This window comes from Ixodes scapularis, unplaced genomic scaffold (assembly GCF_016920785.2).
Source record: "Ixodes scapularis isolate PalLabHiFi unplaced genomic scaffold, ASM1692078v2 PGA_scaffold0__279_contigs__length_252992795, whole genome shotgun sequence".
Lineage (NCBI taxonomy): Eukaryota > Metazoa > Arthropoda > Arachnida > Ixodida > Ixodidae > Ixodes > Ixodes scapularis.
The window spans coordinates 145520341-145541817 of record NW_024609835.1 but is presented as its reverse complement, the minus strand read 5'-3'; the positions used below and the strand labels follow the sequence as shown (position 1 = coordinate 145541817).

At 45.8% G+C, this 21477-nt stretch overlaps 1 protein-coding gene across 1 annotated transcript in view; it reads right to left on the bottom strand.

Annotated features, from left to right (window-relative positions):
* The window catches only part of LOC121835595, an 85434-nt gene extending 67879 nt beyond the window's left edge, over window positions 1-17555 (bottom strand). Inside the window, exon 1 of the mRNA XM_042290037.1 lies at window positions 17210-17555. Within this exon, the coding sequence (XP_042145971.1) occupies window positions 17210-17279 (70 nt within the window). The 5' untranslated portion in view covers window positions 17280-17555. The remainder of the gene's footprint in view (window positions 1-17209) is intronic.
* Between the last annotated feature and the right edge of the window lie 3922 nt (window positions 17556-21477).

The following is a 21477-nucleotide window of genomic DNA, read 5'->3' as shown; positions in this document are numbered from 1 at the left end:
AGGCGGAGAGCTCTTGAAGAAAACGAGGTACGAGGTAGTCTGCTACATTTTCAAATTTTTGTAGCGAAGAACAGGCTTTGCACTTTCTACCCTCTTTCTGGTGACCTAGTAAACAATATGCGTTTAGCGAAAATCTCAATCTAAAATCATCCATCCCAACCAGTGTTGGACAAAATACTCGATCAAAGTATTTAAGCTAAGTTACTAAATACAGATACAAAATGTATTTAAAATACTACTCAAATTACTTTCACTATAAAGTATCTTGAGTAGAGTACAAATACTTAGAAATGTAATTCAGTTACTTTTGAAGATACTTCCACATTGCGTCAGTCGTATCGACGTCAGCGATACAACTGTGCAAATCTTGGTTACCAGAACGGTTTATTAGCACGCAACAACACAAAACGGAAAAAGAAAAGAAAAAGTATCCTGGGGCTATTTTCTACAGTACAGCTGTAAGGAGCAGGACATTGTCACGAATGAAAAATGACGAGGCAGCGAATAACTGAAGAAACTAAAAGTGTAATGAGGCGAACTTGTGGCAGAAACAAAGTAGGAAAGGGTAGCGTCGCAGGCGTCAATGACGGCGAAACAGCAGGATCGAGCGCTGGGACGAACTGACTGCGGACCGCAACTTGGAGCATCTTTTGTGCACTTGTGGGTTTCTGCAACATTCGGTGTAGAAAACTCCGCGCGTACAACATTCGTAACTCAATCGGACGACAAGGCTCTCAAACTTACGAGCATGTCAAGTTGAAAGAATAAATAAAAGAGGAGTCCGCTTCCTGGTATCGAACCCGGAGCCTCCGCGCGAGAACATCCGCGCGACAGCCAAGCACGTTACAAAACATTTCTGGGACAACAAGAAGGAGGTCACTTTAGCTATTGGGGAGGAGATCGGACCGTGGCGCCTCAAGTGGTCAACATTAGAGCTACATGGATGGGGACAACAAATACAATGACTAAGCGCTCGACTGACTTAGCCGAACGCGGCGTCAGTGTTCGGCTGGAGTTCGTGTTTTCCGGTAAGGGGGAGGAGGGGCTCCCTTGTTACAACTCCGGCTTGGGAGAACAATGCATCATGCACGGTGCCCAGCTCAGCACAAAAGCCCAAGAGGGTCAGGCTCGCATCCTCTGACGACTGCTTTTGGGAGAGATCCGGCACTTCACGTCACTTCAATAATTGTTGGTATTTTTACATTACACTGTGCCCCGCGCTCTATTAAAATAAATGACATGAACATGCCCACAAGGCCTTTGGGCCTGTGCACAGGCCTTGTGTGGGGTAAACACCAAGGTGTGTGGGCAACACACGGGTCAGTGCGCCTCGCCAATAGTGACATCGCTTAATATCACGTTCTGCGGTAAACCTGAGACGCATCGTTTAACTACAATCTATATTATTTATATGGGGTGATCACTATAAACGTTTTTGGGATACGGATATGAGCGAATGGATAACAAAAAGAGCCCACATAATAACCACGGCAGTGATCGCATCTTCTTCTATTAGGTTGCGTTCAAAAAGGCACTTAACGTTGCGAGACGCTTTGTTGCCATTTTGAGAGGTTGCCCAGCTCTTAGTTCGTTTCCTGTTCTGTGCTCTGCTTATCAATTTTCGCTTACCGACACTGTTCGCGAGAGCAATGACTGAAGAGAAAAAGAAAAGAAACTCAAGAAAACCTCGACGTTTGCCCTAGTGGGGTCAAATATACAAAAAGCAAAACAAAAATGACTTTCTTCATGTGTCCACTTCTCATTTTCTTCTATTTGTTATTTTCTTGACACTCAGGTCTGCATTGTTGTCGTAGGTCATTTCCCGGTCTGCGTGGCGACTGGGAGCATCTCGCTCAGGCCGATTGTCGCATTAAGGCCGAGAGGGGCGAAAGGGCTGGGGGTGGCTTTGAGGCAGCATAGGGCATAGCGGCCGAGAACTGCATTAAGGCCGATAGTCTCTAAATGGGCTTGTGTGGCCGCCTTCTCGGGGGTCGCGTTGTGGTTGACGACTTTAGTTGCCACCAAATAAGATAGATGGCGACATATTGAGCATGGCGGATGAAATTAACATATTTTCAGTCTCGCCAATCGCCGTTGTCTCTTCGCAACTTACAATGATTGGCGCTCCGAATACTGTAAACTTCTTAATCATCGAGCGGACCTAATTTTTGCCAAACGCCTACGATTCGCGAAAGATAGGTCCCGCCCGAACAATTCCGTAAAACTGCAGACACATTGGAATCTAACAAGGCGGTAAGTTGGGCGAGTTCGTTGAACATCGTCAAACGTGAAAACGGCGCAAAAATTTGACAAAGGACCAGTGAAAGAAGTGCACGGACAAAGCGCTGACTCTCAACTAAAGTTTAAATTTCAAGTGAACCAGAAAATAAACACAGGGAGCAGAGAGGAAAGAACTAATCAAGACACAAAAATACAACCCAACCGACAAAGTTCCTACTACGTCATCACCCTCACACCCGAGTGCCATTCTCTTTGATATAAAGTCTGAAAATGTATCTCCAACCAAATATTGAAAAGCAACCCGACGTTTCAAAACCAACACGGTTTCTTCTTCAGGTGTGACTGAAGGCACGCGGACACAGCAGCAGCTCCCAACCTCTTCGTCTTCAAAAAAGAAAAGAAAAGAAAGAAAGAGAAAAGGAAAAATTAAAAAGGAGAAGTTAGGAAATTGAAAAAAATTGTAAAATAACTTGTTAGTTATGAAGATGGTCGTCTCTTCAGCTTTTCTGTCAAGTCACGGAGGCCATGCGCGTACACAGAGGGCAGAGCGCCCAGCGACTTCTTTAGGGTTCCTGGCGTGTGCTGGATTTGCCACGATTCCAAGAAAAGTCTTCTTCGAAAATGGGGCTCTGTGTCCACCACGTGCACGTTCGCGAAGTCAATGCGATGGTCTAGAGTATCGCAATGTTCGGCGATGGCGCTGCGCTCACTGCCGAACTTCCGCACGTCGTTCTTCTGTTGGCGGATACGCTCGGGAAAGTTCTTCGTCTCGCCGATGTAGGTTGCGGGGCACTCTGCGCAAGGAATGGTGTAAACCACGCCCTGTGCTTTTTCCTTTGGTAGACGGTCTTTCGGTCTTGGCATAAACCTTCCCAGTGTGGACGCGGGCTTGTGGGGCACCAGAATTCCTTCCTTTCCCAGTACTCGTGCGAGCGCTTCGCTGGTTTCCTTTACGTAGGGAACGCTTATACGCGCGACTCGATGGGGCTGTCGTTCTTCTACTGGCATCTGGTTTTGTCTGGCGAGACCTTGGCGTCAGGCGATGCGCTCAATAAAGCTACTAGAGTAGCCATTTTTCTTTAGGTTTTCAATTATAGTTTTCTTCTCCTTCTTTCTATCGGTTTCCGACGAGCAGATAGTCGTTGCCCTACGGAACAGGGTCGAAACCACTGAGGCCTTATGACTCGTTGGATGGTTGGAGTCAAAATCGAGGTAGCGTCCGGTGTGTGTTGGTTTTCGGTACACCGCAAACGTCAGATCTTGTCCTCGTCGGTTCACCAGCACATCAAGGAACGGCAAGGTGCCATCCGTCTCATATTCCACGGTAAATTTAATGGCCGGCTCGATAGAGTTGAGGTGTGCCAAAAATTAGTCACGTCCCGTTCCTTGAGAATGCAGAAACAATCATCTACATAGCGCATGAATACTTTGGGGCTGTTGGGGAAAGACCTCAGCGCTTTTTGCTCGATAGACTCCATCGTGACCCAAGCAGCACATTACGACCGGCTCAAGCTTGAGCCAGACTGGGTTACCGGGGAAGTTTCACTGGGCCTAGATTGTTTTGTCCCATGGCGCTAGGCAGCCCCATCCTGGTATGCCAGTCTGGCGACCACCGGCAGTTCCCTGTGTAGCCATGGACTGGCTCACCGCTGGAATTATGGCCTGTGCCAGGTGGGAAGCTCAGTGGTACCCCAACCTTGGCTCTTTATTGTATATACAGCATGGGCCAGGTTAGCGACCGGGTGGTCAGCCAGGCTTGGCTAGACAATAGAAATTCACCATGCAGTTAAACTAGTTTAACTGGTGATATGACAACACACGTCGTAAAGTAATAAAAATCAATTTATTTCCAGAAAGAAATACATACTGCAGCCTGCAAAAATAAAAAAAATTGTCATGATATTATTCATGTGTCCCAGGCGATTGGCGAGATTCTCCACATCTTCTGGAGTGTCGGGGTTCCGGTGGTGGCTAACATAGTACCTCAGGGCACCTGAAATAAGAATAAACAACAGTAATTAGAACCATGGCAGATTTATTTGCACCCGTTTGTTCTAAAACGATATGTAACTAATGCCACGAATAAAAAATATGCACCATCATAAACAGAATGAGAGGGAATATGGAGGCGTGTGCCAATCGTACATGTGGTGCCAGTCTCGCGGCAATTAAGTATAAACCGCATGTAAGCGATTTGACGAGCGAAAAGACGAGCGACGACGATCCGCTTCACTGTCGTTCGGTCACTCGCGCGACGCGGCAAACCGCATTAAAGCGACGGGAGCAAGCGACCAAGGCAATGAGCGACGATTTCTAGGAATTCAAAAACCGAGCTACGCGACAAGAGACCGTGGGAAATCTCCGCCAGCTCGTCGCTGACTCTCGTCGCTTACATGCGGTTCAGCCTTTACGCAAAGCAACAGTGGCTAACCACTGTAGCAGAGGATCTCTGAAGCTGAATGTATACACTGGCGGTTGTATTAAAAAGTTCAGTTTCACATGCACCTGATTATGAAAATGAATCCAAACGGTCGAGCCTGCTTACCTGGCTCGCTGGCGCAGAGACAGAGACTGCCATTGCCCACGCTGCAAACAGGACGGAGCGCATTCCGAACACGCCGTTCTGGGATGCAGCCATTTCGCCCACGAGCGATTGGAACTCAGGCGGAGGACGTCATCAGGCACAGGAACCATCGGCAGGGGCAACACTCAATGCACCAGCAAACTATCTTATACAAACACAGCAACTTGTTACTTCCCCAAGCAGAACAGCACTGCGCGAACAAAGACCCAAATTCGCGCCAGTAACGCCAAATCCGGTTCTTTTTTTTTTTTTTTGCTTTTTTTGGTTTTCGGTATTGCGCCGCCGCCGACTGAAAACTGGCGCTTCGAGCGGACGCGAGGGCCGCGCTGATTGGCCCGCGTGCTCCCTCTCCTGGCACGTGAGCAGCTCTCCTCTCTCAAGGCATCCGCGCTGCGCGCGGGTACACTGCATCATTGCCGGTTCCGGGCACTGGCGCATTCCGTGTTGCCAACCGTAGGGTAATTACCCCACTTGTAGGGTATTTTAGGCATTTATGGTATATTGTAGGGCTGTAGGGCCGTCCGGCCATTTCCCCGCCAAAAGTAGGGTAATGTCAGACGTTGCTTCTTCAACGGCGAGCATAACAAAAAAAAAAAAAAGAAAGCTGCCGCGCAAGTTTTGCATATTTTTACAACCCGTGTGCTGCCACACCACAACATCATGCAAAACGAAAGAATCCAAGTTGCAAGACGTGCTAATTGAGAGCCCCACACACCAAGTTGGAGTATGTAGGCTCCCTACGTTGGAGAGGATTGGAGAGTTGGAGCAAGTGGGAGAGGTGGGAGGGGGTGGAGTTGCGTGGGAGAGGTGGAGGAGGTGGAGTTGCGTGGGAGGAGGTGGAGTTGCGCTCAGGAAGTTTGGAGCCAGAAGAGGTATCTTTCCAGTGGAAATGGTCCCGCCAATTTTTTTTCTGATGACTGGTCCATCCGGCGGTCCTTGTTATACCTGCGAAACACGTGGCACCGCGGGCGGAACCATCCCGAGCCCACCAGGACGGGTCCATATCGCTTGAGCGAATGATGTTTTAGCGAACAGCGACATTTGAGCGAATCGACGTTGTAGCGAAGAACGGGGGCCGCGCTGCGCTTACGCCGTTTCGCGGCGACAGTCTGCGGCAGCTCATTACAAAAATGCTAACCCATTTGGCCCACCCGAAAACGCCGCTTCGCGGCGTCCGACCTTTCGCTAATGTGTCATTCGGTGAAACGTGGGCGTTCGCTAAAACGTCATTTGATCAAGTGGGTGCATCCCGGGGACTGGAGGCATTAACTTGAGCGAACGACGTTTTAGCGAACGAAGCCGAAACAATGACGTTTCATCGAATGACATTTTAGCGAATACGGAGGGGTCGCCGGTTTCCTATCCTACCCTGGTGTAAAAGCCTAGTTTGTCCAAATAGTACCTTAGTTTGACGAATCCCTAGGCGGTACACCCAAAGAAGCTAATATACCGTTCGGATTAGCCTCCTTTTGTAATGAGCCGCCTTGTCTGACGCCGCGAGTGCTGGTTCCGCGTAGCCCAGTTTTTAATTTCACGACAAATCGACTAAACATGTTGGTTGGGGATGTCTGTGCGCTCGCTACATCACTGTTGTGCTGATGCTACACAGCGCACATGCAAGATGCAAGCAATGTCAACATGGTGTTCTAGAATAACGCAGGTATGCGCGTGTATGCGTGCCCTGTCGCTTTGTACTGTATTAATATTACCCTGTATCATCATAATCCATGCAACAGTATTATTTGAACAAAGATTTGCCTCGTAGGGTAAAACGTAGGGTAATAAGAAATATTCGTAGGGTAATGTAGGGTTTTCTGGACGCTGCCGTGGGGTATTTTCGAAAAATAGGTTGGCAACACTGATTCCAGGCGCTTGATTCATCTGGGGGTGCGGGAGTTTTCCCGCGCTTTTCCAACATCACGTGGGAGGCTCCCCCCTTGGGCACTTCAGCTGGAAGCGGCTTCTCCGTGCAAGCCAGGGTAGATAAAGGCCGGGGTAAAAAGCGGGAAAGTTATAGAGTTCGAGTTCGACCAATTTCGATAGTTTGATTTCCAATTTGTCCGGTACCATTCCACTACAACCAGCTCATTTCGGGTTTGGCCTGTTCATGTCCAAGCTGTTTTCAAATAGTTTTTTTTTTTTTTTTTTCAAAGAGGTAAACGTGTTCTTTTTTATGTCTAGCTAAAACAGACTTCTTGCACTGAAACGTGGCTTTCTAGTGCGAGGGCTCGTGCCACAAAGCACCAAAAATATGTTAACAGAACGCTCATACGAATGTAAAAAAAAAAAGTAAAAAAGTTGAACGAATTATAGAGTAACAGTGGCTTTCAGCGGGCATTCTGGGTCCAATGAAATACGAGCTTGAGCAAAGGAACACTGCATAGCGGCAATTCCCTGCCATTCCTTGTCTCACCCTATCTTCGATCTGGCAACATGCCCGAACACTGGCTGTTGCTTGTATTGAGTGGACCAGGGAATTCCTATGAACCACCATAGAACCTCAAAGCTTGGCAGCCGCATTGCTACCTTGGCCATCTCTGACCGAGGAAAGTAAATAGACAGCCAGGCTACATCAAATACTGGCAGCGGCCTGTTTACCCTGGCCATCAATGACCAAGGAAATTGATTGGTCAACCAGGAAAGACGTTCCCTGGTAGTTCCGTGGCTTTCTGGTGCAAGGAAAGACTGTGAAACGCCAGGCTGGCATACAGACGTAAATGGCTGGGCAGTCGTGGCCAAGCTATCACAGCTAAGTGCCAATCCTGGCCCCAGCTATACCAAGCAAGTGTGCTACCTGGGGAGGTTCGCCATTGTGACCGAGAAGGCAGCACCCATTGCAGTGCCACTGACCTGTTTGAAAAGCTCCCCTTTGAAGGTGAAGTATGTGCTGCCGAGACAAATCTCGAATAGACGGCACAGCTCCTCCACAGTGAGGTTGGTTCTTGTGGTCAAGGAGCTGTCTTTTTCGAGGACTTCGCGGGCTGCAGCCACTGCAAGGGGAACTGGGATACATGTGAAGAGGGACACCATGTCGAAAGACACCATGGTGTCACCGTCGCTGAGATGTATCTGCGAGGCGCGTTCCACGAAGTGACCAGCATTTTTTACATGGGTCGACGTGTTTCCGACGAGGGGAGCCAAGTCCGGTGAAGATATTTGGATAACGCCCGAAGCGGTGAGGTTGTAAAGTCCACAATAGGTCGTAGAGGCACGTTGGGTTTGTGGATCTTTGGAAGGCCATAAAACCTGGAGCAGAGCCATTCCTGCAAATAAGTCGCAAGTAAAGTCTCTTTGGCTCAGGGTATTACCTGAAAATCTCTGCCAGGATTTTGTTCAAGTTCCTCTGAACCTGTGCCGTCGGATCTTTCTTGAGCTTTACATAAGCATGGGTGCCAAGAAGATCCTGCACCTTTTCCTCGTATACCTCCCGGTCCAGGACGACGGTCGACTTCCCTTTGTCAGCCGGCAGAATGCCTCTACGACCTATTGTGGACTTTAAAACCTCATCACTTCGGGCGCTATCCAATTATCTTCACCGGACTTTGGCTCCCCTCGTCGGAAACGCGTCGACCCATGTAGAAAATGCTGGTCACTTTGTGGAACGCGCCTCACAAATACATCTGAGCGACGGTGACACCATGGTGTCTTTCGACGTGGTGTCCCTCTTCACAAGTGTCCCAGTTCCCCTTGCAGTTGCTGCAGCCCGCGAAGCCATCGAAAAAGACAGCTCCTTGACCACAAGAACCAACCTCACTGTGGAGGAGCTGTGCCGTCTGCTGGAGTTTTGTCTCGGCAGCACATACTTCACCTTCAAAGGGGAGCTTTTCAAACACGCCAGTGGCACTGCAATGGGTGCGGCAATCTCGGTCACAACGGCGAACCTTACGATGGAGACAATCGAGCAAAAAGCGCTGAGGTCTTTCCCCAACAGCCCCAAAGTATTCATGCGCTATGTAGATGATTGTTTCTGCATTCTCAAGGAACGGGACGTGACTAATTTTTGGCACACCTCAACTCTATCAAGCCGGCCATTAAATTTACCGTGGAATATGAGACGGATGGCACCTTGCCGTTCCTTGATGTGCTGGTGAACCGACGAGGACAAGATCTGACGTTTGCGGTGTACCGAAAACCAACACACACCGGACGCTACCTCGATTTTGACTCCATTCATCCAACGAGTCATAAGGCCTCAGTGGTTTCGAGCCTGCTCCGTAGGGCAACGACTATCTGCTCGTCGGAAACCCAAAGAAAGAAGGAGAACAAGACCATAATTGAAGACCTAAAGAAAAATGGCTACTCTAGTAGCTTTATTGAGCGCATTGCCCGACGCCAAGGTCTCGCCAGACAAAACCAGATGCCAGTAGAAGAACGACAGCCCCATCGAGTCGCGCGCATAAGCGTTCCCTACGTAAAGGGAACCAGCGAAGCGCACGCACGAGTACTGGGAAAGGAAGGAATTCTGGAGCCCCACAAGCCCGCGTTCACACTGGGAAGGTTTATGCCAAGACCGAAAGAAAGTCTACCAAAGGAAAAAGCAGAGGGCGTGGTGCCCCGCAACCTACATCGGCGAGACGAAGAACTTTCCCGAGCGTATCCGCCAACACAAGTACGACGTGCGGAAGTTTGACAGTGAGCGCAGCGCCATAGCCGAACATTGCGATACCCTAGACCATCCCATTGATTTCGCGAACGCGCACGTGGTGGACACAGAGCCCCATTTTCGAAGACTTTTCTTGGAATCGTGGCAAATCCAGAACACGCCAGGAAGCCTAAACAGGTCGCTGGGCGCTCTGCCCTCTGTGCACGCGCACGGCCTCCGTGACTTGACGGAAAAGCTGAAGAGACGACCATCTTCATAACTAACAAGTTATTTTACAATTTTTTTCAATTTCATAAAATTCTCCTTTTTAATTTTTCCTTTTTTCTTTCTTTCTTTTTTGAAGACGAAGAGGTTGGGAGCTGCTGCTGTGTCCGCGTGCCTTCAGTCACCCCTGAAGAAGAAACCGTGTTGGTATTGAAACGTCGGGTTGCTTTTCAACTTTTGGTTGGAGATACCCATTTTTGAACTTTAACTCTCACCCAACCAGGCAGATATCTGTCGAACGTGTTTACTTTCAAGTCTTTGATAAAAAGCACTTCATCATCCGCCAAATGCACCGACGGTGCGCTCACTCATTCCCCTTCCCCACAAATGTTGTCGGTTGGGTTGTATTTTTGTTTCTTGATTGGTTCTTTTCTCTCTGCTCCCTGCGTTTAATTTGTGGTTCGCTTGAAAATTAAACTTTAATTGATAGTCAGCGCTTTGTTCGTGCACTTCTTTCACTCGTCCTTTGTCAAATTGTTTCCGTTGTATTCTCGTTTGAAGGCATTAGAATCTATACTGACACCTTACCGCGTCGCGAAAATTAGATCCCGCAAGTTATATAAAAACTCCAGATTTGACCTAGTAGCAAAAAATAAGTCGTTTACAGTATTCTGCGGGAGAGTAGACTTGCGACATTTTTAAGACTGTATCTCTCGGAGACTGCAAATACTGCGGTTTTGGGTTTGTTTACACCCCTTCACGGCCGGCACCAGTCGGTACGCCGACCTCGCCTATCCGAATTTTTTATTTATTTATTTGCTTTTCTCCGCTTTATCATTTCTTATTGGTTTGATCAGTAGTTCCTTCATATGCATATTTGGATTATGTACACACGCGCAGACGTATTTAAAAAAATAATGCTATGCATTTAGGGCGCCTTTTTGGTATAACATTACTATATTTTAGTCATCGGCTTTTCAAGAGCTCAATGAAACATTTATTGTGTCTTCTGAATTTTCAGCACTTTAACTAAATTATTTATGTCTCCGATTCTACCGGGCGACTGCGAAAACGATGAGTGAGGTTGATATTGAAATTTTATTTTCATTCTTTTTATAGAGAAACGTTGAAAATATGCAAAACACATGGGCCGTTAGAATTTCAGAACAAGACAATTAACTCACCGTCGGAGTGTATTCTTGCCTTTAAAAGTGTCACGTGCTTCGTTCCGTCTCTCTGGTTGGCTCGCAAGGGCCTTCGTCCTTTACTAAAAAACGTTGACACGGAGTGTAGTACAAAAGAAAAGCTAGTCGAAACGGTCAAAGCGCTACATGTTTAATTAATCGTAAAGGATGAAGCAATAAAGCCGAAAACGCAGTATTTGCCGTCACTGAGAGATACAATGTGCAATGACAAATAAAAGAAATGTGTGGCGCCATCTATCTTACTCTGTGGCAACTACAGTCATTCACTATAACCCCCCCCCCCCCCCCCCCAAGAGGCGGCCACACCAGCCCATTCAGAGACTATCGGCCATTATGCTCTATTCGGCCTCAAAGCCACTTCCGGCTTTTCCGCTCCTCTCGGCCATAATGCGACTATCGGCCAAAATGACAGTGACCCCCAAATAAATCTTCAAACAAAAGGTATGGTTTTAGGGAAGTAAAGATGCCATCCTGAGTCGCAACGGGTCACTGTCATTTCGGCGGGTGGGGGGGGGGGGGGGGGGGGGGACCCTACGGAAACAAAAGGCACCTTTGGGAGGCGAGGGGAGAAGCCTTCATTGTACGAACTTCGCTGTGAAATATTTGTCACAATCGGCACAAAAGCGATGTTTGCACGAGCTCAATTTAAGTCATCGTACCTTATCGGAGCTAGCAAGAGGATTTTGTTGCTCGAAAGAATGTTTACGTTTGCTCGTGCCACGCCCACGCCACTTCATACCGAAAAACTCGAAAAATGGCGGACTGACAAAAATGTATTTGAGATAATGAATACAAGATACTCGGATTTGTAATTAAAATAAAGTATCAAATTCTGGAACAAAGCTATTTGCAAGATACCAAGGTACATGAAAAAGTATTTGAAGTACAGTATCTTGAGTAGAGTATTTGAGATAAGCACAAGTCTGATACCAACCCAGATTAAATTCATGACACCTTTAAGCATCAGGCAATATCGTTGGCGAGTAGGTTAGGTAGGCTTTCGATTCATTGTTCTAATAGGGTTACATCACATTTAGGTTTTTGTCGGCAGCTACTGGGATCCACCAAAAATATTAACGTTGCAATTAGGCGTATGTGCACGTCTGACTGGTGCGAAAATATAAGGAAACAATCACTCACCCTACGCACAGCTAATTTATGCTTCTCGCCCTGGCGAAAAATGTTAAAAGTCCAAGACTTGTTTTGGTCCAATCACATGTGTTCATAGAAGATCATATAAGAGCATATAAGATCCTTATACGAACATCTAAAAAGAATATAAGATGTTATAAGAAATTTCTTATCAGTTTCCTATAATTTCTTACCTATTCTTGTATGGTTCTTATATGTGATTATATTATCTTATTCAATCATATGCGTTTATTGGACCAAGAAATTTGGCATAAAAATAAGATATTTCATTAGGGCGGCGATATTTCTTAAATAACCTCCCGGGAAACGTATAAAACTTCCCGCAGACATTTCCCTTCGCACTTTTGGTGCATTTGTGGCAGTTGACTACACGAAAATTTCTAGTGCCCTATACTTCACCCAAAGCGCGAGTCGGACACAAGAAACCGTGCCAGTCTCCCGCGTCGTTCGCTCCGCCAAATGCACGCCGAACTAGTATGGGCGCGCATCGCCAGCCTGAGGAGTGGCGCTGCGTATGAGCGCTGATACTTCAGTTACGCCGATAGCACAGGGTTCACGGATCATCAGCCCACGCGAGGCAGGCAGGCCTTTTTTCCACTTCCTTTGTGCCTTTCGGTGCCAACTTTGTTTTCAGTTTCGGGTTGCTTTCGTTTCCCCCGATTGTATGGTGGTGTCTGCTTTCGCGGGTCTGCTTTCACGAAGGTGATAACTCTTTGTCGCCCTTCGACGCAGCGCCTTAGAGTGATGGATGAGCTGGATATTACACGGGCCACGAGATGCGCGCGGGCGGATTCGGCTGAGAGATGAGGCCGTGGGTGCGGGCCATTTACCATCACTCGATGGGGATTTGGCGAAGAGCTTACTCCGGAAGACAGTGGAGAAGGGATCGCTGGGCCGCCCCCTAAGCCACTTCACAAATTAGACGGGCTCGCTCATCAAAGGAACTGATTGAAAACTCGCAGTCGCAGCGTGTTAGGAATTTCGAAAGAGCTCGAGATTAAGAGGTTGAGCAGCTCTCCTCTACAAGGAAAGTTCAAGTGGGAACTTATGTAATCTTCTAACTTGAATAGCTGTTTTCTAATCCCCCCTCCCCTCTCCCCACTCAAAAGAAAGTGTATATGTATATATATATATAAATAATTTATGTCAATTTTAAAATACCTTAATGAGTTTTAATAAGTGCTCCAGTTTATAAAGAGTTCTCTTATAAGACCTAATGAAATAAATTTAAAAAAAAACATTGTTCATACAACATAGGCGAAAAGCCCTAGCCTAGGGAGAACGAGAATCCCAAATATCTCAATGCGTTCTTCAATAATACATTGCTTAATACGTTCCCCAATACCTTGCTGACCCGTAGCTGATACCTTACTCAATATTATGGCCCCAAATCTTCTAGTTGACAGACGCGTTACTTATTAAGAAAAACTACAATACGTTCATCCATGTAAAAAATGGGTAATAGAGCGGAAATAATATTGCTAAATGCGTCTCACCGCCTTTATCACCCGATTAATATATATGCTCAAACTATTTTGAAAATGCAGCCCATAAAAAAAAAGATTGTTGTATATTTCGACCAGCCTTACTATACGCTATCGCTGCGTGCTTTCGCGTTGTTTTGCTTGATTAAGACATATCCTATTGAATGAATCGATTCATGTTTATTGTGCGCCCAAAGAGCGGGTATGCGTTTGAAAGGTCCTATGCTAAAAGCAACCTTGTTTTTCAATTGAGTATCTAGTGGTGATGCCCAGACGAGCGGATCAACAATCTCCGATTAGGTAGGGTCAAGACAGCTCCAACCCAGTTAATGCTATATTTGATCTAAGAAAACACTTTTGCGCTTTATTACTGCATGCTTTTAGGTTACTGATCACCGAATGTCCACTTCTATTCTGGAATCATTTTGGTCGTACATAGTATAATAAGTGGTTACTTGGGATCATACACTGGTAAGGTGAGCAGGCGAAATATACGCCTGCGCATAAGATACTGAAACGTTCATCGAATGTGTATTCAAGTAAATTCTTCAAAAGCAAGTATTAGCTGATGAAAATTTTAGGCATGGCTTGCTTTCTGCGCAAAAAAAAAATAATAATAAAGAAAGAAACTGGCCAAGGTCAACGGCGGAAGGATTCGCAGGCGACAGATTTAATGATGCTTGTAACGTGTGTCGCCATCTCCCGATAAGCGCGGGAAGCTTATGACGCACTCCGTTGTCTGCTCGCTGCGTCTCATGAAAGATGCATGGTCCAACGCCCTACTACCGCGAACCCGGTCGTCTGTGAATTCATACGCCATTGACCCTGGCACGTTTGTTCATCTGAAATTTCACAAAAAGGGGGGGAAGTGTCCGAGTGGGCTAACGCGTCTCAGCTCGAAAGATTGCGCTGTGAACCTCCTGGGTTCGTTCCCCACCGCCTGCACTCGTAAGTTTGCGATAAGAGTGTAAAGTAAGCGTTATAGCGTGTCGCATTTGTGTGTGACCTGTGTTGAATGCATTGTGTGTCAATTGTGTGCTAAAAATGTGGATGTGTATATGCATATGTATCTACTTGTGGATGTGGAAGAATTGAAATACACTATAAAGTAATCGGCTTCCTTTTTTTTGGTGTACGTTAATTTTACGGTGACTAGCGCCACGCTGATTACTCATTTCCAGTTTCAATTTTATTGCGTCTGCCACCTGGTGGAAAGTGGCATAACCCCACACTTTTGTTTCACCGGAAATCACGTGACTAGTTGTGTTTCCGGCCTTCATAATGTGGATGGTTTGGCCGGTCTTCCGTGGAAGGTAGCGCTAGTTCCTAGCTAGACTGTAGTAAAATGCATGAATTCTACTTTAAGTCTAGTAACAGTTACTAGCTTCTTGACCTAGTAACCATTACTAGCTTGACCGTTACTACCTGAGGTTACTAGGTACATACTAACATATGTGACATGCGGATACTAGCTCTTACCTAGTAAATACTACTAGCTCTTTCTTAAGATTGTACATTTCATGCGAGAACGTAGAACGAACAATATGCGAGCCGTCGGTGGCGACCGAAGAAAGCTGTGGTGTGGTGCTTATATGCACCACACCACAGCGGGTGTTGGCGGCTTCGTTTACGAAACCGCCAACACCCGGCAGAACGAACTGGCTCTCCGAAGACCACAGTACGCGGACCGTTGCGACGTTGAAATTCCCATCCTTCTATGAGTCGGAACTCGTGCACTAAATGCTGGCGGCGTTTCGACGTGAATCAGCATAGCGACCGCAGTGATTTCGGCATGATTTTTATTTGCCTTCCTATGCACGCTTAGGCTGAGCCGTTATCTCGAGCGTGCACCTCTGCATTCGGTGCACAGTCCTGGTCCGCATACCAGTGAACACATTTCTTGCTTTTCTTTTTTTTTCGACTGGTGTTATACCAGCGGATTATAAGAAAATAGCAAGTCCGCTCAAACTTCCTAATTTATACCTGCCGCCATACATGTATCACCATGAATTTGCTAACCAGGCCGTATAGCAGCAATCACCTACTCCGAACTTCATAGCCGGAGCAAGCGAAGTTGTGAACTGGCCACTATCTAAGTAGTGCTACAGGGCGTGCTATTTCACAATTGTATATAGTGCAGTCAGCAGACAACGGAACTGGCTTATCAGCCTGACTCAGTAGAATGCGCTTCTTTGTACAACAATTCAAGCGGAGAAAACACTGAGCAAAAGCCACGCACTGCCGCTCATGCATTTGTCAGCACGACAGACGTTTGTAAGTTGGATTTATATTCGCCATCATGGGACGGCTATTCAAAATGACATAGGCGTGCTGAGTTTAAAGTAGTTTGAGCTTTCATGTGAAGTTGAAGCTTCAGAGAACATAGGTTTGAACCTTCAGTGAATATGCGCACCCAAATATTTGGAAATGGTTCCAGTACCGATTTAATTAAGGAACGAGATCATGGGTGTGATTTCCAAAAAGAACAGCAGCCCCGCGTGCCGTTCAGTGGGAGCTGTCTTCAGGGTCATCAGAAAACAAAGATGTACTATTACTGTGAGTTAAGCTGAAGTTGAGCTAGTTGTGTTTTGTCCCTATCGTTCTAGCTGACCATTTACCTGAGTTAAGCTGGTTGGCACAAGTTCACAGAAGGTGGAAAAACTGCTTCAACTCAAAGACACTTACACAGCGACAGGACAAACAAAATAGCTGACTATACACGATTATTTACTATCTTCACCTTTTTCAACCCAGGCCTAGTCTTCACCATCAGCATATCGATCATTACAAGTTGCTGAGATTAAATAATTTCGTTAACATTTCAAAAACTTAGAGAAACAAGAGAAGTATCTCATAAAAAAAAAGAAATTAAAAGAAGATTGAAAATAAATTATAAGAGTACAAAACTAAGCCCATATCAATCGTACACGTCCACCACTAGTCACCGGGATACCGCACATCCCAGATACTGGGAAGCGTTATCGAATCAGTGTTTGTACAATTCTCTTGCCAAAGCTCACCGTAGATATTGTTTTTTTCTTTGTCATGAAGCGTAATTCAGGGACAACTAACACAGTCCTCTGCATTTTCGTCAACAGCTAAAGCCTCGAGCATTAGCTATTGAGTGTGTTACTTTCTGTTCCTTGCAAGAAGGCTGACGTTAGTAAGGGTCGCGCTACACTTACAAGTCCTGCAGTGGGTTGAAAGGTGCGCTGCTAGTGTGCTCTTTACAACCGCTGCCTTCTCTCGAGTTCTATCGTTAATACATCGGTCTGGTTGGCCGATATAGCGCTCGCCGCAAGATACAGGAACGCAGTAGACCACTCCAGTTTCGCACTGGGTACATCATGTCTTTTGAACACACACACGCACACACACACGTGCACACGCACACACACAGATACTGCTAGTTAAACAACTGCACAGTTTTGTGCACCGGTAATCGTGCAAACTAGGACATAAAAATATATTGAGACCTACAAATTACGAATATGAGAAAGAAGACAGGGAAGGGGGTACAACGACCTGTTTGATACTTAATTTGTACTTTTCGAAAACTGCCGCCTGTTACAGACGCATGTACTGACTTTACTACACTGAAACCTCACTCTCCAAAGTTTTGACTAGTGAGAGCAACGACCGAAGTCATAATCTCTTTTAAACTGCGTTCAAGCATAACGCGCAAGTGAATATGTTTAATAAAAAATGTCGAGAGGACAATGACTCGCAAGCTTACCGGGGCACAGCCGAAGCACCGCACACCAGAGGAGGAGGACGCAGTATCCGACACAAGACGCCGCCGACATCACGAGACGCACGCCCTTCGTTCAAAACTCAGAGGCATCGTGTGAGCGAAATCATCCGAAGTATGTTTCAGCGGGTTGAGATAGAAAGACCGCAGCCAATTTCGCATGACGCACAGTTCGTAATCCTTGTCGAAAGCGATGCGCCTTTCGGCATCGTCCCGGCGCTGCCGTCCCTAAGCCAACGCGGCATGCAGCACGTTCGCGAGTCCGATCGCAGGGAGCAGTTCGCGGTGCCTTCCGACGAGCACACTAGGACGTTTCCACGCCCTGTGCCCACTTTATCGAGTGTGCGAACCCCGTGAGGAGTCTGCTGTCCCTAGACGTCCCCCGTCTTCCCTAGATCGGGCCCTGGTGGTCCCTACGGGCAGCTTTTTTGCGCTGGGAAGAATTTCGTGGGAGCCTGGCGTCCTCCCGTGGCCAGAAAGGGCGGCACGAACTGGTTGCATTTTTCGGCTGCCTTGCATAGTCTTAAAATGCCCCTCCGATTAATATTTTTTTTTGTTTAAATTTGGGACTGCGACTGTTTTTAGTTAAAGCAGTGTCCCTGCATTACAAGGTATTTTGTTTTCTTAATATTTAACGTTGTGGTTTAACGATTGGTTTCGGGCGTCTTTGGCAAAACAAAAACTATCTGCTGTAGGGATGGCAGCACTGATCATCAGCCGTACGGACGCTACGTAGCGTCACCATGGCGCTACGGTATGCGGTTCAACCAACCAATCAACCGCAGCTACGACGCGACGTCACGTCACAAGGGTGAGGCGACAAGAGTTTCTTAACTAAAAGCTAACCTGCTTTCCGCCTGCTAAAGAGCAGCTGGTCGCATCTTTCAACGGGCTTTAGTGGAGCACGTGGCTTCACTTTGACGTAATATTTTGTCTGTGATCGTGTTTCGCGAAACTAAAGCGATACCAGTCATTTATTGTGGTTTCGTTTTCAACCGTATTTGCCCTCTAAGCGAAATAGAAAAGAGCGAGCAAAGGTTAGTGTGTCCGTTCTTGGTGTGCTAGAATGGTTTTGATAGCATGTCTCTCTGTCTAAAGTATTTACTGGATGCCTATAATTTTTCGTAAACTGGAGTTTGACGTATGGCCAAATATATGTCACTAAATATCCGGCATGGGAGAAAAATGAAAGGGCAGCCTTTAGATAAAAACGAACTCTGAGAGTGTCCTCGAATCGAGGAGTGTATTAAAGTTAATTTAACGCTCGCCGAAAATTTTCCGCGCTTCGTTGGCATGTAATCTATTTGCAATGCAGGGAGTACCCATTCCTTTCATGAATTTAACCAGAATATTAGTATTTGCTTCAAACAGTGGGATTGTGACTTGATTTTATATACTTCATTTAAAGTTATGCCTTGTGGGAAAATTTGGGTAACATTTACGGCCACTGACTAACGTTAATTGGCAGAAATTAATAACAAATATTTCATTGAAAATACAAAACAACATTTTTACTTCAACACCGAAAGGATTATATTTGGTATAGAACACGATTTTTCTCTGAACAAATTTCTTATACGCAAGAAAACAAAACAACACAAATCAAACGAAAGCATAACAGGCAGCACTCAACACATGCAGGTATAGGAATAAAGTCGACAAAATGCTATCACAAGACAATGCAGTATAAAAAAAATCAACAGGGAAAGCGCAGAAAGAGCATTAAAAAGCAGCTACGTCTTTGCGACGTTTTCTCTTTATAGGAGGGTGTGTTTAAATTTGAGAACACGGGATACTGTTGGTCTTTGAATGCAGCCTCAGTGCAAAGAAGGGACGTGTTATATTAATTACAATTTATGGGTGATCTCATGATCAACATTTACTGAATCCTTTCACCACCCCAGGTGGAATACGTTATTCGCAATACTTGTTTGCTAGGTGTGACTTTATTATGATCTATTAAAACTAATCAGTAGGAATAAATTGATATACCTCGGGTCACCTTTCGCTCTGCGAGACAGAGAAAAAATCCGCGGGCAATAAAACAAAAACAAGAATGTACAACAAGTAAAACCCGCCACTAAGTGTGAAAGTGCCGCTTCCGCCACATGAGGGCAATAGATAGGGAGGAGGTGGCTTAAGCACTAAGTGAGGAAAAAACGACTCTTTAAATTAATCCTTCATTACGAAGGCTCATTTTGTTTGCATTTAAACCAAACTTTTGACGCTTTATACGATATTTAAATAGAACCGGTCCAACCAGGCAATAGACGCCCGACATCGCGTTAATCTACTTACAATGTGTAACTTTCTTAATAAATAATAAATGTAAGAATAACTAGAAGCCGCGATTACTTATAATTGGCAATGAATTCCCACTTTGTCATGGCTGTCTTATTGCGCAGCTTGATCGGCATCCAGACAGCCGAAGCTGAGATTGAGAGAGCATTAAAAGTATATAAACTGCCTTGCAACTGATTTCCAAACTGGGCAGTGAGAACGTGAGAAACTAATTGATAGGGTTTATGGAGTACGGACTGGTACGCTCTGGTACGGTCTGGTACATCACGTGTCGTTTATACGGAACCCCCTTAATATGAGTACCCACTCCCGCTATATAGCCAATATTTTTTTTTAGACAAACTGGAAACATGCATGCATATTCGTCTCGTAATTATGAACGACTCATGTAACAGACGCTTTGGGAGAGGGGGAGAGAGGGGGAGGGGGTTACCCGAGGTATTTATATTAACAAAACATACCATAACGATTGCACAGTTTATGGGATTAGCGTTTTCCTTGGTGTGACATCTGACGGCGTTAACCTTCAACATTACCACGATCCGGACGGATGTTTAGACCTCAGCTTCATTTTTCGCAGACGTTTTAAATGTAATAACTGTAGGAGATTCTCGACTTTCGAACCCCCAACAAGACATGTCATCACCATGTCCCTGAGTAGGAAAGCGCCACTTTTTTGACTCCACGGAAAAGGAGGAGCCTCCGACACGGCCCATTTTTCAAGATTTGCACAAAGAGAACCAAAGATTGGTGGAATGCCCTATTCTCATCCGCGCGATGTGTACTAACTGTAACAACTTTTTGAAGGCGGTGCCAGTCTTTATTTTGCAGTGTCGCAACAAGCTAAACACTAAGTAGATCAAAACTACTTCACTAAGTGCGGACAAAGAATGACAGAAACGTCTACATCTAAGGAAGTTAATAGCAAATGATTCCCGATTACTATGAAGTTCGCAGCGTGAACCGCGCGGAGTGTCAATGATCTTTGCTTGACTCAGCTGATTTTCTGATTTCACGGGGTAATCTATTTTACACAATACGATTTTATTGGGCATTCTTCCAAAACAATTATCATCAGTAACATGAAAACAATTCGCGTTCAGCTTACTTCCCGTCATTATCCTCTTCCATCGCGTCTCTTCCCCATCGCCTTATCGCGCGCATGCGCGGATCGCGGAACGAGGGGCTCACTGGGTGAGCCCCAGTCCTCACGATTCCGCTCAAGAAAAAGAGCAAACTGAAGAGGAGATAGCTTAACAGTTTTAAAAACAGCAGCGACATGCTGAGCCTGATCATGCTCAACGTGCAAAACAACTCAAGAGGAGAGAACCGGACGTTTGAATACAGAGAAGCAAGCTTTCGTAGATGTCAAGCAATGCTCCCGCATTTTTACTTAACCTGCAGCGAAGCACTGCAGAAACCCAACCCCTTTTATCGTTCGTTCATTGGCTTAGATAGGTTAGACATCAAATCAAAACGTGTTACTTCATTGATCAGCCTGACAGTAAGAACAATGAATGAAACAGGGTTAATATTGTCGCGGCTGGTGCAAGATCCACAAATGGAAATTTAAAAAAAAAAGGTTTAATCGGCAAACTCTTGCCAGAGAAAAAAAAAAGAAAAAAAAAAAAAGAAGGAGCGGCGAGAAAGCAGCAGCGAGTGTCGAGGTGCCGTTGTAACATCTAACTAGCGCGACAGTGAGTCAGCAAGCCATGCTGGCCTCTTTTTCTATGACCCTTAACATCTCGAGCATTCGGCCATGAATGTTCGAACGTCGATCACTAAAGGTAAGAGAAAACACAAATCTTCAAGAAATACGAAGGGGAAATTATTAAAAGTAATGTCCGTTGCCTCTCTGCCATGTACGCGGCATTTTTAAACTGATAAAACAAGTTATGTTGAGTTCCGGTATCGAACAGTATGCGATTTCTTGTGCACTCTAAAACTCAAAA